A 27901-nucleotide genomic window follows, 5' to 3' on the forward strand; every position below is an offset into this window, starting at 1 on the left:
CAGCTCTGTGCCAGTTTTAGAGAGGAGAGACCTGAGCTGCTGTTGGACACATCTAAATGCTGGGGGGGAGAGTGTCTCCCCCCCCCCCCCCCCCGCTCCCCCCCATCTGATTTACTCACTGCTGTAGCTTCATGGCCTTGTTCTCACAGAAAGCTGCCGTCTCACGATTTTAAACGTCGTTAGGGTGAGAATTTGAATGATTCACATACGGCCATTGGGAAATAAAGTATCCTGCACTTTCCTGCAGTGTCACAATGTGCCTTATTCCGTTTGTGACTATTATGGCTCTGTGGTCCTGGGAGTGAGAGTTGCTGCTTCCAAAATGGAAGCCGAGTTGTTTCTCCTCCGGTGAGCAGTGCTCAGGGAGGCAGTCGTTTATTTGATCAATTTATCTATCTATCTTACCTCTGCTCTCTCTCTCGAATGTGCTGTGCTGTGCTGTGCCCAGGCCTCTGGTATCCAGGGTGGAGGGGCGCTGTCTCTCTGGAACTGCTGTAAATTGATTGAGGGTGAGGACGGGTTCCGACTGAGAGACATGGCAGACAGTATAGAGAGGGCAGGGAAATGGAGAGACCAAAGAGGGACAGAAGGAAGGAGAGAACCGGATTAGATTTTTTTTTTGGTGTAGAGCTATAAAGAAGACGGAAGGCAAAGGTCCACTTTTTTAAGTTTGGTTGATGGCTTCTTAAATTTCTGTTCGTTCACCTCTACGTACCTTATTTGCTCTTGCCAGGATGGAAATAACCTGAAGCTAATTTAGGAGTTGAGTTCACTGGAAAGGTGGTAGCTTTTGCTCTGGTTTTGTTTGGGGTTTGTAATAACAGGAGGCCCAGGCTAAGGTTTAGTCACGGTTCTCCTCATACGACTGAAATGCGGACCTTTTAAGGAAACCACAAGGTGCAGTCTTTGGTTTGCTGCCCGTCGTCAGGCATAGATTTCAACATGGCTTTCATATTGTACCCAAGCTTATTCAAGAAGGCTAAAGGATACAGGTGAATATGAAAATAGTAGTAGGAAGTAGCTGAGTGGTGTGGCAGTTCACACATCCCTCCACTTTTTTTGTGTGTCTTTCTATCTCAGGGCTCGTCGTCTTCCGGTCGGTCCCGTAGCGTCTCCCTCCTCCCCCACCTCCCACCTGCCTCCTCATCGCCTGGTATCCAGAGGCACTTGGCGTGTCCGGGCACACCGAGCAACATCGTGACCATCACCCACCACAAGTCCCCAGCCGCTGCTCGACGGGCCAAGAACCAGTATCCCGGCCGACTACTGGAGGTCAAAGAGGTGGGTGGAACCTGAAACTGTCCCTCTGTGATGACATCATCATGGCTGTATTGATAATTAATTGTCATACGCTTTAGGGAGACTGCCAAATTCATCACAATGTCAGACAGATTGGCGTCCGTGGAGTTTGGATTTTTAAATGTACTATGTACACAATAGGGAATATTTCTGTTCAAAGTACATGACGTTGTCATTTTAAATTGACCACAACATTGATCCCAACAACTTATTTTCATACTGCACCATATTTCTTGTCCTATGTGTTCAGTGTTTCTGCTTACCCTCAGGTTGTCCGTTGGTGCAACGAGTTCAGCAACAATTATTTTGGCCTAGGCTTCTGACCCTATCAACATTGACTGCACTGCGCTCTATGTCTGTAGCTTTAGCTGTCTTGGCATTTCTCTGTACTGCTTAAAATGGCATGCGACAAAGGGGAAAGCTAGCTAAAAGGCTAGCTCAGCGTTTCCAAAACTCGGTCCTGTGGACCCCAAGGGGTGCACGTTTTGGCTTTTGCCCTAGAACTACACAGCTGATTCAAATAATGACACCATCAAGCTTTGATTATTTGAATCAGCTGTGTGGTGCTAGGGTTAAAAAACAAAACCTGCACCCCTTGGGGTCCCCAGGACTGAGTTTGGGGAAACACTGCGCAAGCTGATGGTGGGCCTATGGAGTGAAGAGGATGAAAGGGCATTATACTGGTAATTCCAGTGTTTGCTAAAATGGTTGAGTAACCAATTGCGGAATTTGGCATGGATTTGCATGGACATTTTGGAGTAGTACTTTCGTGACTGAGAACCCCTCCGATTGCCATTAGTCATCCTCCCAAACGCACTCTGTACTTTGTTGTATGTCTCCTTTCTTTAGGGGGAAATTCTATCAGTGTCAGACTGTGCTAAGCGGGCCCTGTACTGTATCAATTATACCCCATGGAGTTACCAAGCTGCCAATTCCGGCCACAGCCTGGTCCACATCTGCTCTGCCTTCATGCTCGGATAGCCTGGTTAAATCCGACTGAACACTGCACTTATCATTGTGAGCACAGCATTCAATCTGGGTTAACCAGGCTATTGCTCACATGCATTCATTCACAAATTTCTGTTTTTCGCCCTGGAAAGACTTTCTAGCTTTTGTCTAGTTATCCCTAGCGGTCTAGTTTTGTTCCTGCTATTGTCAGTGGGCTGTATACTTGTATGCTGAATTATATAGATAAGATGACTTGAATACATTTCAGCTGATGGGAAGACTTCCCGAACTGATGACAAAGCGTGTTCTAGTATCAGACGAGAAACAGTTTTTTGTCTAATCTTTGCAAAAAGTAGGACTAATATATTTTTTTCAGGAGCGTCGGTAGGTACATCGGGTAAAATGGGAAATTACTGGAATGAGTGATGGATTGTGTATACTCTGATCTTTAGAAAAATGTCGGCTTTGTTATGTTTGTTCATTTATTATGTCTTTGCCCTGAATTATTTGCAGGTTAGAGTTTTTTTTGTCATAAATCTTGTTCTGGAGGCAGCTCTACAGAGTGATCCCTAGCGGGCACAGCCACAAAGTCATAAAACCTCATTTTTAAACCGAACCTTATCCACACTGCTAACCTTAAGACGAAAAAGCACATTTTGTTTTCATGAATTTTTACGATATAGCCAATTTTGCAGCTGGCCTATCTAGGGGGAAAAAGCTTAGTTCTGCCTCCAGGACAAGACTGGCATGGTGTATGGGGTGCTGTACCATTGCTTTCCCGGAATGAGTGGAGGGCAGAACATTAGTTCCATTAGTTACTGATAAATCTACATGGCACAAATAACACAATCCCCCCCCCAGAATGGTCAGAATGTATCATTCCTATTGTAGCTACCGGACACCATATCAATGCACAGGTATGAGAGCCAACAGCAAAGGTTGCTCTCTTTTGAGGCTCTGTTTCTGGAACAAGGTGGCTTTGTACAGTTTCTCAGTTTCCTGGAGCTCTAAAAAGGGTATTGGTGAATAGTACACCGTCTAGCAGGATAGCAAATAAGTCATGTAATAACATTTTTGCTGGAATTGGATCACCTAAAACGGCAGGGAGCTAGTTAATATGAACAGAGGGGAGTACGGAGCCACGGCATTGTGGCATTGTGTTCAAACAACACTGTGGCAGGTTTTTGGTGCTGATAACTTTTATGTAGTTTCGGTTCGATTATTAAAAAAATAACCACTGTTTTCGGTTTCGATTATAACATTTTTTTTTTAAATGCATTATGTGGGTTTTATTCTGTAACAACACAGAATAAACCAATTAATAAACGTCCCATGATGGTAGTGACTGCCCATTACTGCTTATTATTTATTCACATTACTTTAATAAAATATTTCAGTTTTTGTACATTACATTTTTTATTTGACTTTATTTTTTCATTCCACGTCATCTCAGAATAGGCAGCAGCTCTATCGAGATGTCTCACAAAATCACTATTTTGCAGTTCTTCAAAGTAAATAAGGCATACTTTTATGACAGCTGAATACCAGCTATCAATCACTTAGATCGTGTATTTTCAGGTAGAGGTACCTCGCGAAGCAACAGCTGCTCTCTTTATCACCTCACGATTGCGCGTTCTTTTCTCTTCCGTAGCAAGCGTAAAAGAAACAGACCGGACAAATATATGCGCAATGGATTATGGTTGTTAATTACCATGTTTTATGCGCTAAACTATGTAAAATATTGGCCTGTTGGAAACTACAACTCCCTTCTACATTGCACAGTTAAGGTTAGATCCGATTTGTCAATCGTAAAAAAGAAAATGAACGAAAAATAACCAACATTTTTGGTAAATCGATCAGCACTACAGGTTTTTGACATTCTTGTAAAATAAATTCATAATGCCCTTTCAATTACTCAATCAGATCAGATGCCCTATGCTGCGTCACTCTTAACACTGAAAATAACTGTTTAATATGAGATCTTGTCTGAGATTGATAGGGTGTATTTAAAAAAACACGAATGGAGAAACTACTGCAGGAGTGGCAACATTTCTCACCACTTGGAAAGTAGACTTGTTACCTGAAATTAACCCAGAGGGATTTCAAGCACATGGTTTGATTGTGAAATAACCCAAACACTTACTTATTTGGGCCCTTCTGAATTTGGACTTATATTATAGGAAACTGGGTTGTCTTTCTCTTCTCTATGCTGTTTCAATGTTATGCTAACCTGCATTCTGCCCAATAACAGCCCTGTAACATTCCCCTATTTCCTTGGCCTGATTTTTTATTCTATGCGTCCCTCCATTTTCTCCCTCCCTCCCTCTCCCTCTCTCTCTCCTCCTCACCTCGTCTGTATGTTGTTGTGCTGCCTTCCTGTTCACGATGAAAATGAAGTCCCATAAAGGGGGCTGGCACCAGGCCAGGTGGTGACAGAGAGGGAATGGAGCTGGGGCCTGGAGGCAGATTTATACACCTTCTTAGAGGCTCTGGGATGGGAGGTGGCATCGTTGTCCTGCCCTGCTTACTGGGAGATTTATGAGATGACACAGGACAGTGGTCCCAGATTAGTTTGTGCTGTCTTTCCAACATACAGTGCCTTGCGAAAGTATTCGGGCCCCTTGAACTTTGTGACCTTTTGCCACATTTCAGGCTTCAAACATAAGGATATAAAACTGTATTTTTTTGTGAAGAATCAACAACAAGTGGGACACAATCATGAAGTGGAACGACATTTATTGGATATTTCAAACTTTTTTAACAAATCAAAAACTGAAAAATTGGGCGTGCAAAATTATTCAGCCCCCTTAAGTTAATACTTTGTAGCGCCACCTTTTGCTGCGATTACAGCTGTAAGTCGCTTGGGGTATGTCTCTATCAGTTTTGCACATCGAGAGACTGACATTTTTTCCCATTCCTCCTTGCAAAACAGCTCGAGCTCAGTGAGGTTGGATGGAGAGCATTTGTGAACAGCAGTTTTCAGTTCTTTCCACAGATTCTCGATTGGATTCAGCTCTGGACTTTGACTTGGCCATTCTAACACCTGGATATGTTTATTTTTGAACCATTCCATTGTAGATTTTGCTTTATGTTTTGGATCATTGTCTTGTTGGAAGACAAATCTCCGTCCCAGTCTCAGGTCTTTTGCAGACTCCATCAGGTTTTCTTCCAGAATGGTCCTGTATTTGGCTCCATCCATCTTCCCATCAATTTTAACCATCTTCCCTGTCCCTGCTGAAGAAAAGCAGGCCCAAACCATGATGCTGCCACCACCATGTTTGACAGTGGGTATGGTGTGTTCAGGGTGATGAGCTGTGTTGCTTTTACGCCAAACATAACGTTTTGCATTGTTGCCAAAAAGTTCAATTTTGGTTTCATCTGACCAGAGCACCTTCTTCCACATGTTTGGTGTTTCTCCCAGGTGGCTTGTGGCAAACTTTAAACAACACTTTTTATGGATATCTTTAAGAAATGTCTTTCTTCTTGCCACTCTTCCATAAAGGCCAGATTTGTGCAATATACGACTGATTGTTGTCCTATGGACAGAGTCTCCCACCTCAGCTGTAGATCTCTGCAGTTCATCCAGAGTGATCATGGGCCTCTTGGCTGCATATCTGATCAGTCGTCTTCTTGTATGAGCTGAAAGTTTAGAGGGACGGCCAGGTCTTGGTAGATTTGCAGTGGTCTGATACTCCTTCCATTTCAATATTATCACTTGCACAGTGCTCCTTGGGATGTTTAAAGTTTGGGAAATCTTTTTGTATCCAAATCCGGCTTTAAACTTCTTCACAACAGTATCTCGGACCTGCCTGGTGTGTTCCTTGTTCTTCATGATGCTCTCTGCGCTTTTAACGGACCTCTGAGACTATCACAGTGCAGGTGCATTTATACGGAGACTTGATTACACACAGGTGGATTGTATTTATCATCATTAGTCATTTAGGTCAACATTGGATCATTCAGAGATCCTAACTGAGCTTCTGGAGAGAGTTTGCTGCACTGAAAGTAAAGGGGCTGAATAATTTTGCACGCCCAATTTTTCAAATTTTTTTTGTTAAAAAAGTTTGAAATATCCAATAAATGTCGTTCCACTTCATGATTGTGTCTCACTTGTTGTTGATTCTTCACAAAAAAATACAGTTTTATATCTTTATGTTTGAAGCCTGAAATGTGGCAAAAGGTCGCAAAGTTCAAGGGGGCCGAATACTTTCGCAAGGCACTGTATATTGTCACTGTCACGCCATTGGCGTCTCATCCATATTTTTGCTACATGTAATAATAATTTGGTACACAAGATAATCAATTGGTCAAATACATCTGAAATCCCATGAGAATGGCAGTGGTTTGGTAGGTTGTAGAGGTAGACTGCTGCGTAGTGTAGTTGTAAGTAGCTGTGACTTGGTGGGCTGTAGTAGTAAACACTAGTAGCATATATCACACCCCAGTAAATCTCTACATGAGCCAACAGCTCTGCTCAGTCTTATGGAAACACGGCACACTAACACTCACTAGGCATCAAACCCCCCCTCCCCCGATGACATCCACCATGTGAACACTGGGAGTGCTGCAATCATGCTGTTGCCTTTCACTCGCAGGCTCCGTCACCATCCGACCAGCTCGGAGACTAGACCACATGACTTGACTCCAGCAGTGCTGCCTGTCACGACTGGCTGACGTGAACCCATCAGACGCCTGGACTCCCCCTGAGTAGAGCAGCACCACTGGGCATTTAGGCAGCCATGGCTCAATGGTTCGGGTCAGCTTATTTCTAGACCCATCGTCTCTCCAAGTCAGAAACGAAGGGAGGCAGTTGCAGTCTCTGCGCAGCTTCTACCTCCACACTGGTGGTTGTTTTGTACCGGGCTATTTTAGTTGGTCCACTCTCTGTGGACCCTCTATTTCCTTGCTCTGGGGTCTTAAGACAAGGAGATGAGCTGTGTATACAAAGTGCATACTCCTGTATGCAACTCGCTGGGAATTGTCATTGTGAGTCACCATTTGGAAGGATGTTGTTGCAGAGGTTTGTAGTGTAGAGGCCACCCCTGGTGGACACAGTCTTTGTTGTATCTGTGGCTGTAGGCCTCAGTAAGAGGCCTGGTCCCTGACTGAGGGAGACTGGCCTAATTCAGTCAGGCTCTCTCTTACTGATGGGCTGTCTGTCTCTCGTTCTCGCTCTGTCTATGTCAAGGTCATGTTGAATCAACCGTGAGTGTGAAGTCTCATGTCTGCCACATGAGATGGCTTTATTTTTTTTGAGTTTACTGCAGCATACTGTATTGGCTCTGTAGGAAATACTGTTATGCTATATGGCCCTGGGCTCCTGGTTCTTTGTAGTCCTTTGTATCTCTTTCTCCTACCCCTTTCTCTCTCTTACGATTCCCTCTTTCTGTTTCTCTCTCTCTCTCTGGATGTATACTTTTACATTATATTATGTGAGCTAAATAAAAAAACAACTAACATTTTCCTTGTTGTAATTTAGAGACGACTAATGTTATTGTCCCCACTACAACAAGAAAGTACAGTTGAAGTCGGAAATTTTACATACACCTTAGCCAAATACGTTTAAACTCAGTTTTTCACAATTCCTGACATGTAATCATAGTAAAAATTTCCTGTCTTAGGTCAATTAGGATCACCACTTTTATTTTAAGAATGTGAAATGACAGAATAATAGTAGAGAGTGATTGATTTCAGCTTTTATTTCTTTCATCACATTCTCATTGGGTCAGAAGTTTACATACACTCAAATAGTATTTGGCAGCATTGCCTTTAAATTGTTTAACTTGGGTCAAATGTTTCAGGTAGCCTTCCATAAGCTTCCCACAATAAGTTGGGTGAATTTTGGCCCATTCCTCCTGACAGAGCTGGTGTAACTTATTCAGGTTTGTAGGCCTCTTTGCTCGCACATGCTTTTTCAGTTCTGCCCACAAATATTCTATAGGATTGAGGTCAGGGCTTTGTGATGGCCACTCCAATACCTTGAATATGTTGTCCTTAAGCCATTTTGCCACAACTTTGGAAGTATGCTTGGGGTCATTGTCCATTTGAAAGATCCATTTTTGACCAAGCTTTAAATTTCTGACTTATCGCTTGAGATGTTGCTTCAATATATCCACATAATTTTCCTACCTCATGATGCCATCTATTTTGTGAAATGCACCAGTCCCTCCTGCAACAAAGCACCCCCACAACATGATGCTGCCACCCCCGTGCTTCACGGTTGGGAAGGTGTTCTTTAGCTTGCAAGCTTCCCCCTTTTTCCTCCAAACATAACGATGGTCATTATGGCCAAACATTTCTATTTTTGTTTCATCAGACCAGTGGACATTTCTCCAAAAAGTATGATCTTAGTCCCCATGTGCAGTTGCAAACCGTAGTGTGGCTTTTTATGCCGGTTTTGGAGCAGTGGCGTTTTCCTTACCGAGTGGCCTTTCAGGTAATGTCGATATAGGACTCGTTTTACTGTGGATATAGTTACTTTTGTACCTGTTTCCTCCAGCATCTTCACAAGGTCCTTTGCTGTTGTACTGGGATTGATTTGCACTTTGCACACCAAAGTACATTAATCTCTTGGTGACAGAACACGTCTCCTCCCTGAGCGGTATGACGACTGCGTGGTCCCATGGTGTTTGTACTCGTGTACTATTGTTTGTACAGATGAACGTGGTACCTTCAGGCATTTGGAAATTGCTCCCATGGGTGAACCAGACTTGTGGAGGTCTCCAATTTTTTTGTGAGGTCTTGGCTGATTTATTTTGATTGTCCCATGATGTCAAGCAAAGAGGCACTGAGTTTGAAGGTAGGCCTTGAAATACATCCCCAGGTACACCTCCAATTGATTCTAATGATGTCAATTAGCCTATCAGAAGCTTCTAAAGCCATGACATCATTTTCTGGAATGTTCCAAGCTGTTTAAAGGCACAGTCAACTTAGTGTAGGTAAACTTCAGACCCACTGGAATTGTGATACAGTGAAATAATCTGTCAACAATTGTTGGAAAACTTACTTGTGTCATGCACAAAGTAGATGTCTTAACCGACTTGCCAAAACAATAGTTTGTTAACAAGTAATTTGTGGAGTGGTTGAAAATCTAGTTTTAATGACTCCAACCTAAGTGTATGTAAACTGTACTTAAATACATGTAATTTTGTCCTTGAGACATTTCATTGAAATACAGTAGAATTCCATTCATTCCTATGGAGGACTGCTCCTACTGGGGAGTGCCAATATGGCCGACCAGTGGCTTCAAAGCCTCTCAATGTCCATACAGAGCATCAGCAGTCTGGGGTTTATATACACCATTGGCCTCTATACACTAAACCCATGCTAATCCTAGTGAAAATAAGGGCTCACTCCTCATTTTAGGACACAGGGCCTCTGTCTGAGTGGTGGGATGGATTTGAGTTGTTTTACAACTGATCCACTGACCTGCAGCTACTTAACTCACATATGCTGACCTGCTGCGGGTCAGTCGTTTGTGTTTTTGAAGGAGAACGTAGAATTGCAGTGCAGTCCCCATATAAAAGCATTTTGTCACTGATTAATTTCAGTGTTTGTAAAAAATATCTACCAGAGGCTAGTCCTATCAATAACATCACATTTGTTCTGTTTGTATTGTAGTTGGATTAGCTACTTATTCCGTATCAGTGGAAGTACCACAATATAACCCTGGCTGTAATGGCTCTTACTGAATCTGTCAGTCAGCGAAAAAAACAGATGTGCCATTGAAGAGGGGGCTGCTGTGTGTTTGGGAAGCTATACAATATTAATTCACTGAAATATTTAAAGCATGATAAACAACCCAGATTCATTAGTTCAAGTGTTGTCACATGCTCAAGTACAGTGAAATGCTTACCTTGCATGCTCTACACAACAGTTCAGTAATCAATATCACAATAGTATAACTATAAAAAAAAGGGGAATAAGATGGGAAGATATATACAGGTCAGTGCCGATACCAAATTTACAGTGAGACAGCTCTTAACCATTGTATACTGGCCATGTACCACAAACCCCTGAGGTGCCTTATTGCGATTATAAACTGGTTACCAACGTAATTAGAGCATTAAAAAATGATTCTCCGTATTTCCATATTTCATTTTCAATACATTTGAAAACATTTCTAAAAACAGGTTTTCACTTTGTCATTATGGGGTATTGTGTGTAGAATAGATGGGGGAGAGAGAGAGAAAATAAGTGGAATCCATTTTGAATTCAGGCTGTAACAACAAAATGTGGAAAAAGACAAAGGGTGTGAATACTTTCTGAAGGCACATGTAAACAGCAGTAATGGTGACCAGTAGCAATATAAATAGATGCATGTGGTCAGGAGTAATAGTGACCAATTGCAGGATAAAATAAATACCCATAAAGTAGCCACTAGCTAGAACCTTCACTATGGTTTACAGGCTTTTCATGTCCTTTTCAGCCTCCCCATACAGGGATCCCCATGAATCTATGACTCATGGGGGAAACCACAATACCTTTTTTTGATTTCCTCAGTAGTGAGTCAAAACTGATTTTGATTTTATTCAATTCATAAGGAATGATTCATATTAAAAGGAATAGTTAGCCAAATATGAAGTTTTACCTCATTTTCAACTTACCTAGGCTTCATTCAGAAGCTGGTTATTTAGCAACATCCGGCATATTCTGGCAAGCATTTCCCGAGCATGTAGCAATATTAATAGAAACACACTAGGCTGACTCGTAGAGATTTCCCAAGGTAAAGTTTGTTGTGTTTGCTGCCCTGGCATTCTCAGGGTCGCGGTGAGGTCAGTGCATCTGTTGCTGAGGGAGCAGCTGCAGCCGTTCCCACAGAAACTAGAACATAACATGGGGAGAGAGAAGAGCTGCAGAACACGTATTTCACATAGTCCTCTATTCATCGGTCAGATATGACCCCTTCAACGTTTAGTCACTGATAAAGTTGGCAGCTAAGGTTGAGAAGGGGGCGAGCTAAAGTTGAGGAGGTACATGAATGTGTCAATGTGTTGTATATAAATGTCAAACTTACTCTGAAAAGGTGTTTTTATTAGTTCATTATCAGAAGATCACTGTTGGTGTAAATGAGTATGCTCTTCAAGTCAAACACATGATTTCAATCTATTTAAAAGTTCACTATTTTCTCCAACACCCTCCACTATGATTTGAAATGGACACAAACCCTTTTAACTCTGTCCTGTCCTCCCTCAGGCGGTGAGCCAAGCAGAGGGCCAACAGAAGAACCTGGTCCAGTCCATCGAGTCCCTCCCCACGCGAGGACCTCTTTCCTGCCTGGACCAGGACCTACTGCTCCTCAAAGCCACGTCGGCCGCCACCCTGAGCTGCCTGGGAGAGTGCCTGAACATCCTGCAACAGACCCAAACCCACAGCCAGCCCCAGGCCTCCCAGCCCAACCACACCCGCGGTCCCCCCTCCGGTGAGTGTGCCACGGGCATCCCCCTCCTGGCGTTGGCCCCGTCCCCTCTTCCAGACCCCGACAGCAGCAGCAAGGGCCACATGATCATGGAGGTGGATTGTGGCCCTTGCCCTTATCTAACCGGAGCCTTGAACTTGAGTGTCTGTCATAAATGTTGTTGAATGTTGCATCCGTGTTGTTTTTTCATAGTTTGTAGTTTTGGTTCTTGTTTTATGGATGTTGTATGTATTTCCTTAATTGTTTTGTTGTGTCTTGATGAATGGCATTGGTGTTATTCCTTCTCAAACTAATAATTATGTGTGTATTTATGATCAATATGGTTTACAACAGGTTAACAAAATAATTTATCTGTGTCCCTTAGTCAGTGCATGTCATGTTTGAATGTGTGTATGAAAGAGCCTACTACAATACAACTATGCACTTGAAAGTTTTCACTGAAGTTCATCTATGCCAAATACACAAAGGTGCCTACAACTCAGTTTATCTGCCATGTTAACCCTCTCTGTGCCAGAACATGGATCCAATAAAGATCTTTCAAAGCAAAACTCTTGCAGCCTTAGGGTGCTTCCATGTATGTCTATGGCCCCTCTTGGGCATAGAGGTGGGTTGATGGGTGTTGGAATGTACAATAAAAGGACTTGCTTGGATGGGTGAAGGTGGAAAGTACTCCTCAATTACTGTCCTGCTATAGACTCCGCTTTCTCCACCCATATTGATCATTCAATTCCCTGGATCAGCACTAAGGGGTAAATCCTAACTTCCACTTAAGTCTCAATTTCACTCGGAGATGCTTTGATGTCGGTGGAAGTAACTAACTGAAAAGTTGACTTCAGTGGAAGTTAGAATTCGCCCCTTTTTCTTCAAGAAAACCTTCCAGCTTTTCCCAATCTTTCAAATACATGGTTATATTTGGCATAAGGTTGTGGCTGAAGCTGACCCCAGAGCAGTAGTTATGGACAACCAACCTCCCTCTGGTGCAAGTAGATGTAATGATTTGGGTGGGAATGAGGGTTGGGATGGAGGTTGTTTCTCTGTCTCCTTATGTCTTCTCCTCTGGTGTTCTCCTTATTTATGTCCTAACAGTCACCCTGCCCTGTACGTCAGACAGGGGGTGGTGTGGAGTGGGACCGCCAGGCCGCAAGTACAAACCAGTTTCTTTCCGCTGCCTGGCTCACAATGCGTCGTCTTGTGGGGGACCTGCTGTACCCCGGCTCCGGCATGTACACCCCACGCCCTAGAAGGGTTGTTTTGGGTGTTGGGTTTAAGGGTAACCGGGATGAAGGTGGCACTGGCATGGATGTGTTCCAGATTAGGACTGTGGCGCACTGGAGTGTTGGGCGGGGGGGCGGGGGTCAAAATCCATTCCACACTGTCCTGAGCCAACCCTTGCCACACCCACTGCATGGGCAGGGTCACGTTGTTGCATGGCGCCCGAAAAGCGCCAAGCATGAGATCGGACCACGAATTGGCTGGCACGGTCCCTCAGGGCTCGAACGCAATGGACCACCCCCTTTGAATCCGTTTGGCCCTGTGAGTACTGTATGCCTGGAGCTTTTAGGGTCTTTGTGGAACTCCCACAAACCCTGTACTTTCTATTGGGCTGCCTACTCAGTGATGTCATGGAGGATCTGGCTGCTCATTGCTCTCTTTGTCCTCGTGCACCCACTTCTAAACAGCTTGCTGGCGGCTTATTTGAAATGCCTAATGTGGAGCGTTTCCTTTTTGGAGATCACAATCCATAAAGGAATGAATTGCCTGGCCAAGAGTTTATCCCCACCGTGAAAGAACTAGCAAATGTGCCATGTCTATTAGAATGGCATGTCACACTGAGTCCTGAAATGAATTAGAGCGCTGAATGCGTTTGACTTGTATGGGAGGTGGGGAGGAGGGAAATTGGCATAGAGTTGGGTGGGTAAAACAGCGCAAATGAGGAGCATTGAGGTCAAAGCCCTGTAATGGAAGGCCATTGTAAACGTGTAGTGCATGAATGTTTTCCACACAATACCCTTGGCTTGCAACACAACCCATTTCACATGCATGCCTGTTTTCAATGAAACGCACTGTTTTAGGTGCTGCTTCCGTTTCTGGTCGTGCAACATCTTCATTGTGGGACTCTCATCGCTAAGCTCACAGCTATTCATTGACTGCCACATCAGGGAGGACAAACTGATTAATTCCTGACCCAAGAAATGTATGTTTTTCTTCCCCCCCATAAGAATGGACAGCTGCAGTGAATTTTTTTTTATGTATTTATTTTTCTCCCTACAATCCCTATCTCTCTATCATGGTCATCCTGAATAACATTTGCATAACTGCTTATAGAATGACAGCCCAAATTTCATCACATCAAGAACATATTTAATGTTTTATGTTTGTACAAAGATATTTCATTACTTCTGTCTCCTCTTATTTTTGTTCCCTTAACTAATACTACAATACATTACGTAGAGAAAATGCAACAAACCAGGGACCTCAGCAATGCAAAATGCTGGACCTCAGCAGTGCTGCCACTTCTTATACAGTACTATCCCCTATGTGCATGTATTTTTTAAATGGAGGATACCATCAGCTACAGCATGGTTTGCCTGCCCACACTACTGAGGGCTCTGCCTGTCAAATCAACAGAAGCCTGCCTGGAAGGCAGTATCAAAGCACTCTGTCAGGTAGAAAGACCCTGGGCACCTCGCCAGTCGACTCAGCACAACTGGTCCCTCAATAATGGATACGAGAGGGTAGAGCGATGCGGGTGCATTAGCGTTAACCCAATTTGAACTGGAATGGAATTTGGAAACAGGTTCCTTAGCAGCACTCTACTGGCAGGGTTTTGATCGCACAGACTTGCGTTAGGTAGGCTGCATACTAGACAAGTAGCTGAGCTTTGTGTGGGTGTACACTATTTATAGACCTGAATCATATGTCAAGGTGGGCCCTGCAGAGCTTAAGCATCTCGAGACACTATTTGCAGTGTCTTGATTGCACGGTCTTTCATTTGGTCAGTTATTTGTGCTCATCAAAAGTGTTAAACAACTGAAACGGTCCCATGTCGCTGATGGATCATGTTCCGAAGATTTAGCAATACACACGTAGTGTGAAGGTGGCCACTGAATGACACACAGGTGGAAGTGGAACAATACACGGGTTACAATTACCTCATCCGGTCCATTTCTAGTCCTTGATTTCTGGGAAGTCAGGAATTGTGTTAAAACCCCCCAAAAAATCACACGTTGTTTCACCTCCAAATCATAGGCACAAACGCAACACAAAGATGTAACTTGTTAATCTCCTAAATGTATTCACACAGTATGCAGGTCTATTTCATATCAAACACATTTTACGAATGACCACCGTCAGAATGCATTGTTCCACTTTGCTTCGTCCTATGATTTTGCAAACTGCACTCTCTCGTCCCTGAGTGGAAGAATGGGATTATTCTACTCTCTCTTCAATTGTTCATTCCTTCCCATATTCTATAGCCTCCTTGCTGCAGTCCTGTAAATTGTGTTGTTTTCAATTAGGCCTTTTTTATGGAAAGACACAAAACACCTTGTCAAATGAAAAGACACGGCCTTCAGATTAACACTGCTACAACAGAAAACTATTAATCAACCTCCAAGAACAAGCAAAAATTCTCACAAAATAGTAGCAACAAAACAACCAGGCTGGTGACCCTCAGGACAAGGATTGCTCACCAGTCCTGCAGGCTCTTTCAGTACATTTTTGTTTCTCATTTTGAGCTCCGAACCATACGGCCTTTTGAGTCATAGATTCTGTATGTCAGCACCGCAAGTCCATCGTCAGACATGCACTCAAATTTAATTTCCTGTTGTCTCTGTGTGGGTGATCCAGGTGAGCCAATCTGATATTTATCTCTGTTTTGTGCTAAAAAGGAAAAGCTTATCTGATTGAGAAAAGAAATAGAGAATTATGTGGATAGGTCACGAGCTCCCCCCAACCTCACTACCATCTCCTTCCTGAATTCCTTCTCTGCAACAACAACCTCATAGCAGAGCAATCAATATCAGTCAATACAAATCAATGAAGCTTGAGATCTGGCCAATTGCTCATAGATCCCAGCTGTCAGTGTACCCCCCTAAACGTGGTTAGAAATCAGTTAGTTCTGACCCTCTCATATGCTCCCTTTGCAGATGGTGTTCCTGTGTGGAGTGTACCAAAGTTGCCCTCGGGGGAGCACCTGAAGAACGGCGGCCCAACCCCTCTACGTTCTGCCGAGCCCTCCCCAGCCCTCAGGAAAAAAAGCCCTGCCCATGGTGCTGAGGTAAGGGGATAATTCCTTTTTTCGCTTTCTCTCTCATTATCTCTCGGTCTCATTATCTCTCTCTCTCGCTCTGTGTAAATCATAATTACTCTCCATGTGCAGTAAACTCACCTATTAGGATGTCCCTGTGCATCTCTGTACACATGTTTTCGTCATGTGGTGCTTTTGAACAGCATCTTTGAAAAATTATATGTCCCCACCTTACCTTAGTCATGTCCTGCGTCAGAGCAAGGAGTGGAGATAGTCTCAGAGGATCTGCTGTGTAGTGGGTCCCAGAGACAACTAGAGACATAATGAATGTTTAAAGAAGTGTTGTGACTTTAATTTCATTAATCTGATGACTGTTAAATTAAATTAAATTAATCACCTAACAATTAACTTATTAGGAATTGGGGCACCACGAGAGCGGTTCTTTAAAAAGTTACCATCTCCCGAATTAAACTCTAAACGTCTTTACCTATCACATCCATAAACAGTCAACGGATTAATCATAATCTTGTATCATATCATCATTCTGAACAGCTGTAACCTGCATCTGTAAAAAAAAACAGCCTTATGATTCCGTACTACATAAATTGGTTTAATTATTTATTTGCTAGCTAACTAAAAGGTAACACAGGATAAACATACACACTTAATACATTAAATCAGGTCCCTAGCGCACTGACACAATATGGCGACTTGTTACAAAAAAGATGGGAAGGGCGAGAGAGAGGGACAGAGACATAATACTTTGATACATTTAGAAACTACTCTCACAGTAATCATATACTTTGCACACGAACCACCACCCGTTTGGAGTAAGAAATCATGAATGTATTTACGTATAAATGTCTTGGTTTGTGGTGTAGTTCTGAACAGAACTACAGAGTTGATTTCCATTCGCTCTTGAAGCTGCCTCTTTGAAGATAGGCTAGCCAGCCGTGTCGATGGTTCCCATTGGGGGATGAGAGTAGCGTACTACGGTGATTTGAGAAGAATAGTAGAATGGTCCCATTTAAGTTCACTTTTCTAGATACTTAGGACAGCTAATCAGCCGTACCAGTGATTGTCCGAGAGGTGACTATCGTCTCTACCTCGTTGATTTCAGAGTTCAAACCACTTTGGATGTGAGCTGCAGCTCAACACCTTTCTAGTCTGATATGTTAATTCTTAACCCATTGTTTTATACAGTTCCTTCAGAAGGGGCAGTTCATGAGGCTGACACACTCTGACCTCACTCAAGGGGGCGGTGACTACTCACTTGTACAAAGTTATAGAAACAATTTCCTCTTATAGTTTCTAAGATCACATCCCTCTCTTAACAAAAACACTTTCATCATTGTTCATATTTCATACATAATGTAGAGGATATTGTGTATTTTATTCTATTGTGTATATTTTAAAAGTTACAGTATTTCCTTTATAACATTTTTAATGACATCAACACAAAAAAAATACATTCTTTAGATCACCTCTGACCATTGCCCGTTCAATGTTAGAAATATTGTTCCAGCATTTGCTTTAGAACATGTTATAGTTTCAGCAGGAAAATGTCTGTGTCGACCAAGGCACATTCCTGTGTGAATTTGGAGAGGGAGATAGCTGAATGTTCTAATCATTGATTTACAACAGGGTGTGAACTGTCAACCCCCCCCCCCCCCCCCCCCCTCTGTGGGCGAGAGGGGGTGTGGTATGATAAGTCTACAGCTGTAAGGCACTAGCTTCGGACAGTCTACACTACAGGGATGACCTCTGAACCTCTGGGGAGAAACTGGTGATTAATGTACAGTTGTCGGAAGTTTACATACATACATACATACATACATACATACATACATACACCTTAGCCAAATACATTTAATCACAGTTTTTCACAATTCCTGACATTTAATCCTAGTAAACATTCCCTGTCTTAGGTCAGTTAGGATCACCACTTCACTTTAAGAATGTAAAATTGATTTATTTCAGCTTTTAGTTCTTTCATCATATTCCCAATGGGTTAGAAGTTTACATACACTCATTTAGTATTTGGTATAATTGCCTTTAAATTGTTTAACTTGGGTCAAATGTTTCAGGTAGCCTTCCACAAGCTTCCCACAATAATTTGGGTGAATTTTGGCCCATTCCTCCTGACAGAGCTGGTGTAACTGAGTCAGGTTCGTAGGCCTCCTTGCTCCCACACGCTTTTTCAGTTCCCACAAATTGTCTTTTGGATTGAGGTCAGAGCTTTGTGATGCCCACTCCAATACCTTGACTTTGTTGTCCTTAAGTCATTTTGCCACAACTTTGGAAGTATGCTTGGGGTCCTTGTCCATTTGGAAGACCCATTTGCGACCAAGCTTTAACTTTCTGACTGATGTCTTGAGATGTTGCTTCAATATATCCACATAATTTTCCTACCTCATGATGCCATCTATTTTGTGAAGTGCACCAGTCCCTCCTGCAGCAAAGCACCTCCACAACATGATGCTGCCATCCCCATGCTTCACGGTTGGGAAGGTGTTCTTCGGCTTGCAAGCCTCCCCCTTTTTCCTCCAAACATAATGATGGTCATTATGGCCAAACGGTTCTATTTTTGTTTAATCAGACCAGAGGACAGTTCTCCAAAAAGTACGATCTTTGTCCCCATGTGCAGTTGCAAACCGTAGTTTGGCTTTTTTATTGCGGTTTTGGAGCAGTGGCTTCTTCCTTGCTGAGCGGCCTTTCAGGTTATGTTGATATAGGACTCATTTTTACTGTGGATATAGATAATTTTGTACCTGTTTCCTCCAACATCTTCACAATTGATTTGCTCTTTTCGCACCAAAGTACGTTCATCTCTAGGAGACAGAACGCATCTCCTTCCTGAGCGGTATGATGGCGGCGCGATCCCATGGTGTTTGTACTTGCGTACTATTGTTTGTACAGATGAATGTGGTACCTTCAGGCGTTTGGAAATTGCTCCCAAGGATGAACCAGACTTGTGGAGGTCTACAATTTTTTTTCTGAGGTCTTGGCTGATTTCTTATGATTGTCCCATGATGTCAAGCAAAGAGGCACTGGGTTTGAAGGTAGGCCTTGAAATACATCCACATGTACACCTCCAATTGACTCAAATGATGTAAATTAGCCTATCAGAAGCTTCTAAAGCCATGACATCATTTTCTGGAATTTTCGAGGTACAAACAAAAAGGTTGGACCCTTTGTTTGAGTTGTCATCCGCCATGTTGTTAGTAGATTGGCTTTAACCTTTCAACCAAATCTCCTAGTGTTGCGCTCCAAAACGCTCAGTGGCTGTTGTGGCCTACCATTCACCACAGCGTCTGCGTGTGGCAATTGTTCTAGTACCTGCTAACTTGGACAAGGATATCTTTCGGCGATATCGCACAGTGTTTCACCAGTTGGAATCACAGGGTCAGTGTTACGACTGACTCCGTTATTTGCGCTGTAAGGGGTTTCAGTCCCCCTCAAAGTGAAAAATGTATCATCGGAAGCAGAGTCCACTCTGAACATTGATGCTTTGATTCCTGAGACGGTCGCGGTGCTTGCGGAAGTGTCTGAAGAACAAGAGAAGTTAATCTTATCCATAGTATCGTATGACTCCAAGGAGGAGTGAAGTTGCTCACTCATGGAGACTGCTGGCTCGAAATCATGAAAACATTAGTCTAACAGGTTTTCTGATTTTAATTTTTAATTTATTTATTTTATATTTCACCTTTTATTTAACCAGGTAGGCTAGTTGAGAACAAGTTCTCATTTGCAACTGCGACCTGGCCAAGATAAAGCATAGCAGTGTGAACAGACAACAACACAGATTTACACATGGAGTAAACAATAAACAAGTCAATAACATAGTAGAAAAAAAAATCTATATACATTGTGTGCAAAATGCATGAGGAGGTAGGCAATAAATAGGCCATAGGAGTGAATAATTAATTAGATTAACACTGGAGTGATAAATTATCAGATGAACATGTGCAGGTAGAGATACTGGTGTGCGAAAGAGCAGAAAAGTAAATAAAATAAAAACAGTATGGGGATGAGGTAGGTAAATTGGGTGGGCTATGTACCGATGGACTATGTACAGCTGCAGGGGTCGGTTAGCTGCTCAGATAGCAGATGTTTAAATTTGGTGAGGGAGATAAGTCTCCAACTTTATTGATTTTTGCAATTCGTTCCAGTCGCAGGCAGCAGAGAACTGGAAGGAAAGGCGGCCAAATGAGGTTTTGGCTTTAGGGATGATCAGTGAGATACACCTGCTGGAGCGCGTGCTACGGGTGGGTGTTGCCAACGTGACCAGTGAACTGAGATAAGGCGGAGCTTTACCTAGCATGGACTTGTAGATGACCTGGAGCCAGATGGTCTGGCGACGAACATGTAGCGAGGGCCAGCCGACTAGAGCGTACAGGTCGCAGTGGTGGGTGGTATAAGGTGCTTTTAGTAACAAAACGGATGGCACTGTGATAAACTGCATCCAGTTTGCTGAGTAAAGTATTGGAAGCTATTTTGTAGATGACGTCGCCGAAGTCGAGGATCGGTAGGATAGTCCATTTTACTAGGGTAAGTTTTGCGGCGTGAGTGCTTTGTTGCGAAATAGAAAGCCGACTCTAGATTTGATTTTGGATTGGAGATTTTTTTTTTTGTGTGTGTTGCGATGGAAATGCATTTGACAGTTGATCTACTTCAATTCGGTAAATGGCACTGTGTGCTCTTTTCAAAGGATGGATCCCAGTCTGTTAAGGGCTATGGGATGCGGGGGGTCGGAGGTGGTCTTCCGGGCATTGGGATGGCGGCCCAGCTCGGGATGAGGAGGGCTTTTAGCGGGTGGAATGGTGGGGACCAATTGGTTTACTTAGTAGCAATGGTACAGCTATATAGACACTCAATCATCATGTTATCATATCATGTCATGTTACTTTTTAATGGTACGTTTACAAACATATATTTTGATAAATAGAATTGAAAGTTGTCTCATTATGGTAAGTGGTGAAATAAGTATAGCCAGTTACAATTGTAATGGCCTAGCAGATAATAAGAAATGACGATCAGTATTTACCTGGCTAAAAGAGAAGGAATATAATATCTATATCTATCAGGAAACCCATTCAACAATTTTAGATGAAGTTTTTGGAAAAGGAACTGGGGGGGCAAAATATATTTCTCCCATGGGCAAAGAAATTGGAGACCCCTTTTTCTCCCCAATTTCATGGTATCCAATTGTTTAGTAGCTACTATCTTGTCTCATCGCTACAACTCCCGTACGGGCTCGGGAGAGACGAAGGTTGAAAGTCATGCGTCCTCCGATACACAACCCAACCAAGCCGCACTGCTTCTTAATACAGTGCGCATCCAACCCGGAAGCCAGCCGCACCAATGTGTCGGAGGAAACACCATGCACCTGGCAACCTTGGTTAGCGTGCACTGCACCCGGCCCACCACAGGAGTCGCTGGTGCGCGATGAGTCAAGGATATCCTTACCGGCCAAGCCCTCCCTAACCCGGACGACGCTGGGCCAATTGTGCGTCGCCCCACGGTCCGTGGTCGCAGCCGGTTACGACAGAGCCTGGACGCGAACCCAGAATCTCTGGTGGCACAGCTGGCGCTGCAGTACTGCGCTCTTAACCACTGCGCCACTCGGGAGGCCGCATTGTAGATGTTTGATATGAGTCTGGAAGGAGAGTTTGCAGTCTAGCCAGACACCTAGGTACTTATAAATGTCCACATATTCTAGGTCAGAACCATCCAGGGTGGTGATGCTAGGTCGGGCATGCGGGTGCAGGCAGCGAACGGTTGAAAAGTATGCATTTGGTTTTACTAGTGTTTAAGAGCAGTTGGAGGCCACGGAAGGAGTGTTGTATGGCATTGAAGCGTGTTTGGAGGTTAGATAGCACAGTGTCCAAGGAAGTGCCAGAAGTATACAGAATGGTGTCGTCTGCGTAGAGGTGTATCAGGGAATCGCCTGCAGCAAGAGCAACATCATTGATATATACAGAGAAAAGAGTCAGCCCGAGAATTTAACCCTGTGGCACCCCCATAGAGACTGCCAGAGGACCGGACAACATGCCCTCCGATTTGACACACTGAACTCTGTCTGCAAAGTAGTTGGTGAACCAGGCAAGGCAGTCATTAGAAAAACAGAGGCTACTGAGTCTGCCGATAAGAATATGGTGATTGACAGAGTCGAAAGCCTTGGCCAGGTCGATGAAGACTGCTGCACAGTACTGTTTTTTATCGATGGCGGTTATGATATCGTTTAGTACCTTGAGCGTGGCTGAGGTGCACCCGTGGCCGGCTCGGAAACCGGATTGCACAGCGGAGAAGGTACGGTGGGATTCGAGATGGTCAGTGATCTGTTTGTTGACTTGGCTTTCGAAGACCTTAGATAGGCAGGGCAGGATGGATATAGGTCTGTAATACCCTGGACCCAAACTGTCTCCCCCTTTGAAGAGGGGGATGACCGTGGCAGTTTTCCAATCCTTGGGGATCTCCGATGATACGAATGATCTCAGATGATACGAAGGAGAGGTTGAACAGGCTGGTAATAAGGGTTGCGACAATGGCGGCGGACAGTTTCAGAAATAGAGGGTCCAGATTGTCAAGCCCAGCTGATTATTATGGGTCCAGGTTTTGCAGCTCTTTCAGAACATCTGCTATCTGGATTTGGGTAAAGGAGAAGCTGGGGAGGTGTGGGCGAGTAGCTGCGGGGGGGGCGGAGCTGTTGGCCGAGGTTGGAATAGCCAGGAGGAAGGCATGGCCAGCCGTTGAGAAATGCTTGTTGAAGTTTTCGATTATCACAGATTTATTGGTAGTGACCGTGTTACCTAGCCTCAGTGCAGTGGGCAGCTGAGAGGAGGTGCTCTTGTTATCCATGGACTTTAGTGTCCCAGAACGTTTTGGAGTTAGAGCTACAAGATGCAAATTTCTGCTTGAAAAAGCCGGCCTTTGCTTTCCTGACTGACTGCGTGTATTGGTTCCTGGCTTCCCTGAACAGTTGCATATCGCGGGGACTATTCGATGCTATTGCAGTCCGCCACAGGATGTTTTTGTGCTGGTCGAGGGCAGTCAGGTCTGGAGTGACCCAAGGGCTATATCTGTTCTTAGTTCTGCATTTTTTGAACGGAGCATGCTTGTCTAAGATGTTGAGGAAGTTACTTTTAAAGAATGACCAGGCATCCTCAACTGATGGGATGAGGTCAATATCCTTCCAGGATACCCGGGCCAGGTCGATTAGAAAGGCCTGCTAGCAGAAGTGTTTTAGGGAGCGTTTGACAGTAATGAGGGGTGGTCGTTTGACCGCAGACCCGTAGCGGATACAGGCAAGGAGGCAGTGATCGCTGAGATCCTGATTGAAGACAGCGGAGGTGTATTTGGAGGGCAAGTTGGTCAGGATAATGTCAATTAGGGTGCCCATGTTTACGGATTTAGGGTTGTACCTGTTGGGTTCCTCGATGATTTGTGTGATATTGAGGGCATCTGGCTTAGATTGTAGGACTGCCGGGGTGTTAAGCATATCCCAGTTTAGGTCACCTAACAGAACAAACTCTGAAGCTAGATGGGGGGCGATCAATTCACAGATGGTGTCCAGGGCACAGCTGGGAGCTGAGGGGAGTCGGTAGCAGGCGGCTACAGTGAGAGACTTATTTCTGGAGAGATTCATTTTTAAAATTAGAAGTTCGAACTGTTTGGGCATAGACCTGGAAAGTATGACAGAACTTTGCAGGCTTTCTCTGCAGTAGATCACAACTCCTCCCCCTTTGGTAGTTCTATTTTGATGGAAAGTGTTATAGTTGGGTATGGAAATCTCAGAATTTTTGGTGGCCTTCCTAAGCCAGGATTCAGACATGGCAAGGACATCAAGGTTGGCAGTGTGCTAAAGCAGTGAATAATACAAACTTAGGGAGGAGGCTTCTGATGTTGACATGCATGAAACAAAGGCTTTTTCGATCACAGAAGTCAACAAATGAGGGTGCCTGGGGACATGCAGGCCTGGGTTTACCTCCACATCACCCGAGGAACAGAGGAGGAGTAGGATGAGGGTGCGGCTAAAGGCTATCAAAATTGGTCGCCTAGAGCGAATGTGATGAGATATTGTAAAATCAGCTTGAGTCAGATTCTGCATCAAGAGGTGTCGAGACGTTTGTTTCCCAAGGGGTCCTGTCGACAGATACAGATACTCCTTGACTGTTGCAGCCAACAGGAGAATACAGTGTGGTCAGTGGAGACGACACTGGTACCTGTGACCACAATTGGTTGTTTTTCCAATCCATCAGTGGGACTAAACAATCCATCAAGTCTGCTCTGAGTAGCAGGTGTTCAATGTCGAGGTTGGTAACATACACGGGGTGAACAAGCGATACATCTTGGAAGTGTAGTTTCTGCATGAATCGTGTTGTGAGAGGCAGGGTAGTCTGAGTGAAACCACAAATTTTAGTGTCGCATCGTTACGTTTTTAACCAACGTTTAGCTGGATTCCCAGCTCTTTTGAGATCATTGAATAACGTTTGAGAGATGAGCGATATTGTCGAGCCCGAATCAATTAGCGCATCACAGGTTAAGCAGTCGTCAAGGATTGTTTTGAGGTATTGCCAAACCTCTGAGTTGTGGTCATATTCCCCACAAAGTGGAGTGATTGTTAGCAATGGTCTGATGTCATTCGTGTTCATGGTGAAAACAGATCGACTTATCGGAGTTTGATTGGAATGTTGTGATGTAGTTTACCTTGTGCGTTGTAACATTTGTATCTGAGTCTATAGTCAAAGCCCGGGGGCAATTCCATGACCAGTCATGGTGACTTCTTATTCCTCTTTCTCAAATTTTTGGCGCTTATGTGCTTCTCTTAAACCGATGCTCTCTAGAAGCTCTGCTATGATTTGATCGCCATTGAACCCTTTGTTACCCTAGTGACCTAACAACCCTAAATTACATTATTATTCTTTAGATCGCCACTGACCGTTCCCCACGTTCTATGTTAGAAATATTGTTCCAGTATTTGCTTTAGAACGAGTTGGAGTTTCAGCGGAAAAATGTCTGTTTAGACAAAGGCACATTCCTGTGTGAATTTGGAGAGGGAGATAGCTGAATGTTCTAATCATTGATTTACAACAGGGTGTGAACTGTCAACCCTCCCTTCTCCCCTCTGCGGGCGAGAGGGGGTCTGGCCGAAGTCATCCATTGCAAAGCTGATCCGACCCATCTGGATCCTCACAGGACAGTCATGGTACATGTTTTGTTTGACTTCTATCTTCACACATTACTGCACATCATTTGCATATCAGATGTGCTCGTATTACTTTACGATGATGGTCTATTTTCAGTGCGCATAAGTCTAGTGCAGTTCTTCAGGCCTAATTAAAATGTTTAATTGCTCTGCATATCTGTATTCATAAGTTGACTTTAGTATGTACAGCAGTTGAGTATGCACCTACTGTTGATTCAAATCAAATTACATTTTATTGGTCACATACACATGGTTAGCAGATGTTAATGCGAGTGTAGCGAAATGCAAGTGCTTCTAGTTCCGACAATGCAGTAATATCTAACAAAATTCACAACTACCTTATACACACAAATGTAAAGAGATGAATACAAATATGTACATATAAATATAAGGATGATCGATGGCTAGATGCGGTAGATGGGATAGAGTATATACTGTACATATGAGATGAGTAATGTAGAATATGTAAACATTATTAAAGTGCCGTTATTTAAAGTGACTAGTGATACCTTCATTAATCCATTTATTAAAGTGTGCTGAGATTTGAGTCTATGTTGGCCGCAGCGCCTTTATGTTAGTGGTGGCTGTTTAACAGTCTGATGGCCTTGAGATAGAAGCTGTTTTTCAGTCTCTCGGTCCCAGCTTTGATGCAACTGTACTGACCTCACCTTCTGGATGATAGCGGGGTGAACAGGCAGTGGGTCGGGTGGTTGTTGTCCTTGATGATCTTTTTGACCTTCCTGTGACATCGGGTGCTGTCGGTGTCCTGGAGGGCAGGTAGTTTGCCCCCGGTGATGCGTTGTGCAGACCGCACTACCCTCTGGAGAGCGTTGCGGTTGAGGGCGGTGCAGTTGCCGTACCAGGCGGTGATGCAGCCCCACAGGATTCTCTCGATTGTGCATCTGTAAAAGTTTGTGAGTGTTTTAGGTGACAAGCCAAATCTCCTGAGGCTCTGCTGCGCCTTCAACACGCTGTCTGTCTGGGTGGACCATTTCAGTTTGTCTGTGATGTGTACGCCGAGGAACTTAAACGTTCCACATTCTCCACTACTGTCCCATCGATGTGGATAGGGGGGTGCTCTGCTGTTTCCTGAAGTCCTCGATCATCTCCTATGTTTTGTTGACATTGAGTGAGAGGTTATTTTCCTGATACAACAGTCTCAGTGCCCTCACCTCCTCCCTGTAGGCAGTCTCTTCGTTGTTGGTAAGTAGGCAGTCTCTTCGTTGTTGGTAATCAAGCCTACCACTGTAGTGTCATCTGCAAACTTGATGATTGAGTTGGAGGCGTGCATGGCCACGCAGTCATGGGTGAACAAGGAGTACAGGAGAGGGCTGAGAACGCACCCTTGTGGGGCCCCGATGTTGAGGATCAGCGGGGTGGAGATGTTGTTTCCTACCTTCACCACCTGGGGATGGCACGTCAGAAAGTCCAGGACCTAGTTGCACAGGGTGGGGTCTCGAGTTTAATGACAAGTTTGGAGAGTACTATGGTGTTAAATGCTGAGCTTTTGTGGTATGATGGCTGTGCATATCTGTGCTTAGAGCATTTAAAAAACGACAAAAAATACAGTTTGCGTGATGCAAATGAAAGGCACTTATTGAACATTTATATGTAATATACAAAGGTAGGAGCAGATTATTTGGCTTGGTTACAAAGCTACAGTATGTAATCACATTTACTGCTTAGAAGCATTTCCCTGCACATGGTACTAACAATGAAAAGATGAAATGGCCATGAAAACCAAGACTCATGATGATGCGATTGCATTTAGCCTCTGTTGTGAAATTCCATTGCCATGACTGTTGCTCAGAGGGGTGTAGGCACTCAAGGCTTCTGAAAATGTTAACAGTGCTGCTGTCAAATAAGTGGGTCACAGAGTAAGGAGTTGAATTAGAATTGAGTAGATCCCAGGAGGATGCTTTATAAATGCTGGGTTAAAATGCTACATGGTATGACTGAATTGTGTCTAGACTGTATCAATGATAGATAGCCAGGTTAGTGTGTGTGTTTTGAAGGGGGGGGGGGGGGGGTTATGCGTGCGTGTGTGCAAGATTAGGGTGGAAGAGGGGGCACAAAGTGAGGGCTATTTCCTGGTCAGGAAAAATGAATATCTAATAGAACAGTAGAGTTACAATGTCAAAGAAATCGCTCTGTCGTTTGAGTCGCATTGAACTTTGATTTTGACATCTTGTTATTCCATCATCACAGTTTAATGATCATTTACATTCAGAATGAGATTATTGATAAGATTGCCTCCTCTAACATATTAGCTGTCATGCTAGATCATAATAACCCTCTCAAATGTAGAAATGATAACATTACTTTGTCATAAATTCTTGTCATTACAGATTAATTCCAGCCTCATGATTACCGTTGCGCTATCATATCCGTGCAGCGTTTAATGTAAGCTCACGGGATCAGGTGACACGCGAGGCTAGATTAATTAAACACCCCATGTCAGCACATCATCTCTATCAGATTACACAATGGGGTTGAATGCAGGGGGGGGGGGGGGATAGGGATAGGGACTTTTTGATCTTGATGCGTGCTGAGAATAATTGCAACACGGACAAATGCCACCATGAGGTTACGGCAGGTATTATAAACCAGACTTGTAATTTAGAATGATTGATGTGGCTCTAAGGTGTAATCGCTGAATGTGGCTCGGTGGTAACATTTAGGAAAGATGGATTCTCTGTACTTTTTCTTTGTAAAACATCGATAATAGAACTGAGTAAAATGTTTAAGGCAATTATATTGGGCCAAAAGCCAATCTAAT

The 27901-nt window shown here is 43.7% G+C and overlaps 1 protein-coding gene across 1 annotated transcript in view; it reads left to right on the forward strand.

The window, feature by feature from the left end:
- Positions 1–27901, forward strand: part of LOC110517265 (oxysterol-binding protein-related protein 10) — an 89523-nt gene that overhangs the window by 23156 nt on the left and 38466 nt on the right. The window contains exons 5-7 of the mRNA XM_036971323.2: positions 1081–1281; positions 11443–11668; positions 15814–15944. Coding sequence (XP_036827218.1) covers positions 1081–1281; positions 11443–11668; positions 15814–15944 — 558 coding nt within the window. The remainder of the gene's footprint in view (positions 1–1080; positions 1282–11442; positions 11669–15813; positions 15945–27901) is intronic.

The sequence above is a fragment of the Oncorhynchus mykiss genome, chromosome 30, assembly GCF_057628025.1.
Source record: "Oncorhynchus mykiss isolate SJ-2025 chromosome 30, ASM5762802v1, whole genome shotgun sequence".
NCBI classification, from domain to species: Eukaryota; Metazoa; Chordata; class Actinopteri; order Salmoniformes; family Salmonidae; genus Oncorhynchus; species Oncorhynchus mykiss.